Source organism: Lathyrus oleraceus, chromosome 7 (assembly GCF_024323335.1).
Source record: "Lathyrus oleraceus cultivar Zhongwan6 chromosome 7, CAAS_Psat_ZW6_1.0, whole genome shotgun sequence".
Taxonomy (NCBI): Eukaryota; Viridiplantae; Streptophyta; class Magnoliopsida; order Fabales; family Fabaceae; genus Lathyrus; species Lathyrus oleraceus.
This window is the reverse complement of record NC_066585.1, coordinates 334,252,657-334,261,032: the sequence shown is the minus strand read 5'-3', so window position 1 is coordinate 334,261,032 and position 8,376 is coordinate 334,252,657. Positions and strand designations below refer to the sequence as shown.

The 8,376-nt window shown below is 33.3% G+C and overlaps 2 protein-coding genes across 2 annotated transcripts; one reads left to right on the top strand and one right to left on the bottom strand.

Annotated features, from left to right (window-relative positions):
• The first annotated feature begins 881 nt into the window (after nt 1–881).
• Nucleotides 882–4,526, top strand: LOC127105143 (chloroplast envelope quinone oxidoreductase homolog). The gene is made up of 4 exons (XM_051042301.1): nt 882–1,341; nt 1,449–1,593; nt 3,264–3,355; nt 3,653–4,526. The coding sequence occupies exons 1-4, from the start codon at nt 1,276–1,278 to the stop codon at nt 4,337–4,339; spliced, it is 990 nt and encodes a 329-aa protein (XP_050898258.1). The 5' UTR covers nt 882–1,275; the 3' UTR covers nt 4,340–4,526.
• Nucleotides 4,527–5,194: 668 nt separating this feature from the next.
• Nucleotides 5,195–6,927, bottom strand: LOC127105144 (uncharacterized). The gene is made up of 4 exons (XM_051042302.1): nt 6,365–6,927; nt 5,979–6,031; nt 5,656–5,817; nt 5,195–5,543 (listed from the first exon to the last, which is right to left on the bottom strand). The coding sequence occupies exons 1-4, from the start codon at nt 6,758–6,760 to the stop codon at nt 5,318–5,320; spliced, it is 837 nt and encodes a 278-aa protein (XP_050898259.1). The 5' UTR covers nt 6,761–6,927; the 3' UTR covers nt 5,195–5,317.
• Between the last annotated feature and the right edge of the window lie 1,449 nt (nt 6,928–8,376).

The window sequence follows — 8,376 nt, the reverse complement described above, 5'->3', positions numbered from 1 at the left end:
CGCTAAAAGTCATCTAAACCGCAAGAGAAAAAATGTGTGGTTCGGTTTGGTTGACTTTTAGAAATAAAATTGAATCAAACCAAAACAATATGGTTTGGGGTGGTTCGACTGATCGGTTTTTTACAAGATTTTTCCCGAGTCATACATACACGTATAAATAACAACATAACTTTGTGTTTAGTCATTCATACATTACCAAATAACAAACAACAATGTCAGTGAATACAACTTACAACACCATTTCAACACCAAATATAAAAAGAACTCAAATAAAAAAATAACAATTTGTGTTACAAAGTACACATCACTTAGACAAAAACTAGAGTACTCGTCAGTAGAGACAACTGAGAAACACTTCAATCATATACTAGACCTTAAAAATGCAACACTTTCTCCCAAGACAGCAAAAAAGCACCTCATACTACTAAAAAATACTCCGTCACAACAACACCAAACTCTTCCATTAAAATCATGATATCCAAATATCTTCCATTAAAGCTCCTTACCTATCATAATCTAAGAGGTTAATACTTAAAAGTAAATATAAGATTTAAAAACATACCATTTTATTTTCAAGCACATCTATTAATCATATTTAATATCTGAAAGTTCCTTATTTAATTGTGAGATTGAAGTCATTTTTAAAAATGTATCAAATATATTAACAATAACTTGGTTTGGTTTGGTTTCCAAAATACAAACAGTAAACTAAATTCAATTGTGCCATTTTATTAATATATAGTCTAAACACATTCAAACCAAATATTTTTTTTTTACAATTTTTAATTTAATTCAGTTAAATTAACGATTTTTTATTGAGCCAATTCTGTTTGAACATCCAATTGTATTAAAATATTAATGAGTGTAACAAAATATGACTAGAAAATATCTTAATTTTGATAGAATTTCCAAAATGTATGAAGTATGTGATATTTTAATTTTGGGATTATATCCATAAATAAATCAGCAAATTCCATATCATCCAAATCTGAATCGTGCTGCTGCGGCGGAGACGGCGGAAGAAAAGGCCGCCGAAGGGTGGTGCACCTTGAAGTCCGAATGAATTCACCAAACCCTCACTCGGAAGCGTAGTTTTTAATCGGTGATTATAACGCAGTTTTTGGTGTTCATGAGAACAAAAAGTGATTCTCTCCACCAAAAGTGCAAAGTTTACCTGGTCAAATGCTCGTTCAGGAATGGCTCACATTGAATCTCGGCTTCGTCAAACACCATTGTTAATGAACCAAAATTATTGTTCGCTATTATCATTTTCACATGGCTGAGAAAGTTATGCAAGCGGTTCAGTACGAATCCTATGGCGGAGGTGCATCCGGATTGAAGGTTATCACCAATTTCTTATCTCTTTCAATGTTTTCTTAACCTAATTTCATTTACATGTGTGTAACTGATTCTGTTTCTGATTCAATTCAATTATTGATTTTAAGCAGCATGTTGAAGTTCCTGTTCCAACTCCAAAGGACGATGAAGTTTTACTCAAATTGGAAGCAGCTAGCATTAATCCTGTTGATTGGAAGATACAGAAGGGTGCACTTCGCGCAATGCTTATGCCGGCAAAATTTCCCCATATACCCTGTATGACTCACTAATCCATATTCGTTTACTTAAATATGTGTTTCAATTGGCTTATAAAAACAATTTAGGGCCTCTTTAGATAAACAACTTATTTGCAGCCTATAGCACACATGCTTATCAAAATAAACACTTATGGCTATTTTATAACAAAAGATAAAATAAATTTAAGTTGTTTATACCTGTTATAAGTTGTTTACATTATCTATCTTGAAGAATTTATAAAAATATGTTCAGAAAAATGTCATAAGCTGTTTTGATTAAGTCTCCCAAACATTGTCACAAAACTTATGGCAGTAGATAATGCTCATCCAAACATTTAGGCTAGATTGTCAATAACGCGCTATAGTGGCATAGCGTAGCAGTAAAGGACCTCGACGCCATGCTTTTGGGCTGCTAACCGCTGTCCGCAATAGTGGAAATAGCAACCGCTATTTGTGGAGTAGTGGCGGCGCAATAACGGTTATGTAGCGGTTTAGAGACAAATATTGTGAAGATGAGAACAATATTGTAAGTTTCATTTTTTTAAACAGTAAATTGGTATTTTTTCCCCCTTATTTGACCAATAGAAAAGCTGTTAGTGATGCTTTAGGTCATTTTCAATTCTCTCTTCACTCAAATCAGCAAGCGGTGGATCTTTTGACCTAAAAATTTGTCGTTCTCTCTCTTTGACATTTTCTTCTTCCATGTTCTTCTCAAATTAGAAAGCATCCATCTTTCTCATCCATTCTTCTCAAATCAGCAAGCTTCCATCTTTCTCGTCCATTCTTCCACATTCCTCTTCACCTATTTATTTTTTTATTCACTTTCTCATCCATTCACATCTATTTCTTCCTTGCTATGCTGATTTCTCATCTATTAGCAACTATGGCATCATCTTCTGCAAGTTTAACACAAACTTCCAACAACAAATGTTTTTCTAAATCTATTGGTTGACATAGGGTGACAATATTGACCATTCACATCTATTTTGTTTATGTTTGTTTACGTTTAGAATTTGGATTAGTCATTTTGAGCACATTCATAATTTGATTTTGATGGGAACTTATATTGTGGTGCTGTTGGAATTTATGCATGTTGTTGTAACTTCTGGTTTTAAGGCATTATGTATGTTGTTGGAGCTTATTTCAAGTTTTTATGTATTACTGTTAAGTATTTACCTTGGTTTTTAAAAGCTCACAATAGCAGTCATCTCGCTATCTATATGCCGCTATAGCATTTTGGAGGTCAGGCGTTACGCGTCTCTATCCGAGATTAACACCCTAGCGTTTAGGTTTATTGATGAGGGCATAAGCACTTGTCTGAGTGTTAACTCATGACATGACATGTCTCTAAAGCTATTTTCAGTGTCTCTAATGCGATTTTCAGTTTATGAAAACAGATCTACATAATAGTTTATCAAAACTAATTATAGCTTATATGAAAATAATACTGTAGAAACGAGTCTATTTTATTGGCATGAGCACTTTGTCTCCTCTATAGTTTTTGAAAACAACTTGCAATATGAAAATAATTTGATTATATTTTTTCTTTGGTTGTAGAAATAGCTTATATATAAGTGCTTAAATAATTTGACTACAAGCACTCAAATAAACTGTTTTTACAAACAAACTCATTCTCTACTTACTTTACTATATAATTAACCTTTCTTTGATCTTGGGACTTTGGTTCAGGCACTGATGTATCAGGAGAGGTAGTAGAGGTTGGACAGCAAGTGAAGGATTTTAAAGCTGGTGATAAAGTTCTTGCTAAACTATCAACTCAAGTACATATCTCTTTCTTTCACTCTCTTAGTTTACTGTTTTTTCATTTCTTCTTTCATCTATGTTATTTCAAGTGTGAATTGCAACACAATTTCATGAATGAAATGGTTTTCTATTATGTAGTCTATACTAGTTTAAAAACACGCACTCTTGCATGGTGCACTTGCACGGGTTCTTTTGATAAATGACTAAATATTAATATATATTCATATCTCCAATCCAACTATTTTTTTATTCGTATATATTAATATATTAATTACAATGGTTATTATCCAATTTCATGTTATGTTGTATGACAGCATGGAGGTGGACTAGCTGAATTTGTGGTGGCCAGCGAGAGCTTAACAGCTGCCAGACCATATGAAGTTTCAGCTGCTGATGCTGCAGGTTTACCTGTAGCTGGTCTCACAGCTTATGACGCGCTCACAGAAATTGGAGGAATTAAGCTTGATGGGAGTGAGCCCAAGAATGTTTTGATAACTGCTGCTTCAGGCGGGGTAGGTCTTTACGCTGTTCAACTTGCCAAACTAGGAAGCAACCATGTGACAGCCACTTGTGGCGCTCGCAACATTGACCTCGTTAAGGGCTTAGGTGCTGACGAGGTTCTTGACTACAAAACTCCAGAGGGAGTATCATTAAAGAGTCCGTCTGGTAAGAAATACGATGCAGTGATAAATTGTGCCACTGGAATACGATGGTCAATTTTTGATCCTAATTTGGCTAAAAATGGAGTTGTTGTGGATTTAACACCTAGCGCAAGATCAATGTTTACTTTTGCCCTGAAGAAACTTACTTTTTCGAAGAAGCGGTTGGTGCCTTTTATTGTATCTATCAAAACCGAGGGCTTGAAACATCTTGCTGAGTTAGTGAAGGATGGAAAACTGAAGACAATTATTGACTCCAAGTTTCCTTTGAGCAAAGCTGAAGATGCTTGGGCTAAGAGCATTGATGGCCATGCTACTGGAAAAATCATTGTAGAACCATAGGCACAGTTTACTTGGGAATGTGTGTGTGTGTGTGTTTATATAGAAATGAATAATCTGGGATACATTAAATGTTGAAAGTATTTTAAGTTCATATATCTATTGATTCTTTCTTGTTGGTTTGTATGTGACATAGAATGGTCCTCTTCTTTGATAATTGATTTGGAAATAAATGGCTTCTTTGATATAAGAGTGGTTCTCTTCTTTGATGAGTGTTTTAGAATAAATGACTTATGTTTTGGATAAGTGTGTGATATGACTTCATGAGGTCTATTGATTCACGTAGCTGATCTTATATATTGATTATTTTGTATTTACAAAATTGAGGTATTTCAAATACCACCTTCTAAGAGAGGATTTCAGAATTCCACCGTCTCGTGTCTTTGACAAGCACACTGTGATCTACAATATCGCTCCATGTTATTCTCTATTGCTCTTCTCTCTTGACACATTTTACAGAAGTATATCAATCAAAGCTGATGTTGGACTAGGTTTTGCAGAAGAAAAAGACGACGGGAAGGTACTGTTTTATTCATTTTCAGTGCAATCCATTTCTGCCCAGTGCTGTGTGTTTTTATTCTATGGAAGCTCTGAAATCTGAATTTCAGGTGCTTCATCTATATACTTGCTTCAGGTTTCTATTCTTGGCTTTAATTTTGCTTTCAGGTTTCAATTCTGTTGTTGTCCATGTACATTATGTATCTTTTTGCTTGTATGGAGTTGGAATATTTTGTAGGTTCTGAATAATCCCTCCGAGATATTTTCTTAGCAGTTATTGAGGTTGTTGTGACTAGTCTATAGTGTTGTAGCATATCAGAGTTTGTACACATGCAAGCCGAAAGTACTGGAAAGAACTCATTTTGTGTGTAACCTTTGAGAAATAATGAACTAAATATGTTACCACATTGCTATGTACATAGAATACATTTGCCTTTTATGTTATTTGGCTTGAATTTCTAAATTTTTTGAATTAGCAATCTACTAAGGCACTAAACTAATTCTTTTGATCATAAGAACTCGACATTTCCTTCCAATCCAATTACTTGTCCATGGTGGATCTTTAGACACAACTTGGTAACCAGCATTTGTGTACAATGTTCGAGCACCCACATCTTCTTCATAAGCTCTAAGAACAAGAAACTCGAAACCCCACAAATTCGAAATCATATCACATGCTTTCAACATTACAGTCCCTATTTTCATCCTCCTGCCCCATCAATTAGTATCAATATCAACATTTATTTTCATAACATAATAAAAACTATCAACTATGAAACACATACATGACATAGACACGGATTATAAGACACGTTAATCACCTGAAAGCATTTGAAACAGCTATTCCTGAGACGTAAAGGTACTCTTGTGCTTCATCTGGAAGATGTTGAAGAACATCTTGATCTCTCATTACAGTGACATCTACGACACCAACAAGTTGTTTTGGTGAATCTTGATCATTTTCAGCAACCAAACAAGCATACCTAGATAATAGTTAGTGCATATACATTAGTTGCTAGTGTTTTACACAGATTAATTTCTTATCTCATGTTTCAGGCTCATCAGTCACGAGTCTCTTTGGAAATTTCATATATTGATAAATGATAATCTACATAAGCTTGTTTAAAAATAAGAACCAATGTACCTATTGGGAGGTGAGTATTTAAACTTGTAAAGAAGCCCTGATAGCACTTCAGCCTATTTGGGTCAAAACAGGATAAAACATTAAACTCCGACGCTAAAGGCATAAAACTAAGTCTTGATACCGTAAAAGACTACGAAGATATTTGATATATTAATAGCATGGTTTCAATTTAGTAATTATTCACTTCTTAGAACTTAATGGAATGCAGATTCACTGCAGCCACTGATTCACGCATTCAGTGCATCAGAACGCAGACACATATGCATACATTCAGTGCATCATTGAGTAGAAATTTACATCCCACTCTGCTAATTTCCTTAGAATAAAAAAAAGTATGTGCAAATTAAATAAAAATGAAGGGATCAATAAAATGAGAGAAGAAGAACCTTAAAGAATTGAAAGAACAAGTCATTGAAAAGAGCCACAGGAACATGAAAAGCTTCAGCTTGAACTTGAGCTGCCATATTTATCTCATCAGCATTCACGATTAATCTCCTTATCCTCCATCCATATTCACACGCCAAAATCTCAAACTTTTGCTTCAAATTTTCACTACCATTCTCATTCTCGATCTCAAACTTCACTCTCTGATCACCAAAGTATGATGACTCTTCTGAACTACGTGTGCTGCAGCATTGCAACATTGAACGACTCCATATTTTTCCTCTTCTAACTCTATAACATGCATTTTTTGGTGTTGTTCTAACATCATAATACCTAATGTTTGAACATATAACTAGTTTATGAGAAGTGTTGGAGGTTCTTGAAAATAAATGAGCCATTCATAAACCAAAAAAATTGCCACAATACATAGCCTAGTTTGTTAATGCTCACAAAAATTCAACTTGAAATTTGGTATTTTCTTTTGTTATCTAAAGAAATCTATAGTAAGATTTAAAGTGGGCCCTGTTTGGTATTTGTGTGGCCTCTTTTAGTTTGTTGCCAACTATGTTTATCTTTCTAGAAGCCAGGTGTGGTTATATCAGCCAAAGAAACTTTGATTTTTTTTGTTTTGTTATTACAAGGAGTGTGTTGCTTGGTTAATTCCAAAGCATACCCTTATCTTCATAAAATTCACTAGTTGTGACAACAAACACTTTGATTGAGAGTTATAAGGGGGTGGGTGCATTTGGAGGAAGGGGAACCTAGGAAAAGGAACTAATTTAAAACATCAACTTTAATTAGTTGACCTTTTAAAGTGAAGCTCCAATTCATTTTATAAGGCATTATTTGAAGGTCCTTAACAATGACAATTAAATTCATATTCAATTGATATTTGTAAAAAAATATATTTATAATGAATAAGATATACATTTTAGATATGAATACATATGCCTGCTCATGTAGATACTAAATTAATATCCACTCCTACATACAATATATATTTTTATTTTCTATCTATATTATAATATAAAAATTATATGGATATCAATTTTAAAAGATAAACTCTTATTTAATTATTAAATATTTTAATAAAAAATAATTTATAATATAATATAATACAAATATATTGAATTTTTTTTATAAATACTCTGTAAATACATCTATAAATTTTATGAGTCTTTTTGAGTCTTGATGTCTATCATAATCCTAATAAGCCCTTGTAGTTTAATATTATACTTACGCTAAGTAAAATATAGATGACGTTGCCTGCAATAAATCAAGTGAGGATTTTTATGTTACTAATATGTGAATAAACGATGTCTTGACCTAACTATTGATTTAGGTATTCATAATTACGGTACGTCCTTTAAAGAGATCAATCCTTTTACTTATAACATCGTCCACATGCAATCTGACTTTGAACCATTCGGGGGTCCAGTGGATGATCCATCTGTTCAATATAAGAGATGTGTTAAGTCAATCAATGAGATTAAGGGTTATTCAGTTATGACCTGGAAAGTTCTATTACTCGTTGGAACATGTTTCACCCCTATAAAACATGATGCCATTTATAAGATTAAGGTTGAGTTTGATTATGTTCGACTGATTGGTGTAGACAACTGACTTTTAGATCAAATGACGATTACTGAAACCTTTAAGTGTGACATTAATGATGAAAATGATTAAAATGGATTGGTAATGACTAGATAATCCAAGTCATCCATTGATTCATATGCTTGTGAGTATAGCCTTTAATGTTTCGTCACGCTAATGATGACTATTTAAGCTAAAAGAGATATTCACTTTTTTTATAAATACTAGGAAGTTTGTATTCTATTTTTATTATTCTTTTGTCCAACAACAGTTTCACTTAGAAATTGTTTCCTCTCGCTAATTTTCTCGTTCCTGTGTACTCAGGTTTCTTCATCCTCTAATGAAGCCTTACTACAAATATTTCCTTATTCCATTTTATAAATTTTTATTTTCATACTAATAGGATGGAGTTCCTTAGAGA

Excerpts from the sequence above, each read along its gene's own strand:
- LOC127105143 (XM_051042301.1), top strand. The coding sequence starts at position 1,276 with ATGGCTGAGAAAGTTATGCAAGCGGTTCAGTACGAATCCTATGGCGGA. Across the intron at positions 1,342-1,448 it reads GAGGTGCATCCGGATTGAAG|CATGTTGAAGTTCCTGTTCC; the intron begins GTTATCACCAAT and ends GATTTTAAGCAG. Across the intron at positions 1,594-3,263 it reads AAAATTTCCCCATATACCCT|GCACTGATGTATCAGGAGAG; the intron begins GTATGACTCACT and ends ACTTTGGTTCAG.
- LOC127105144 (XM_051042302.1), bottom strand. The coding sequence starts at position 6,760 with ATGGCTCATTTATTTTCAAGAACCTCCAACACTTCTCATAAACTAGTT. Across the intron at positions 6,032-6,364 it reads TGTTCTTTCAATTCTTTAAG|GCTGAAGTGCTATCAGGGCT; the intron begins GTTCTTCTTCTC and ends TGACCCAAATAG. Across the intron at positions 5,544-5,655 it reads GCTGTTTCAAATGCTTTCAG|GAGGATGAAAATAGGGACTG; the intron begins GTGATTAACGTG and ends TTGATGGGGCAG.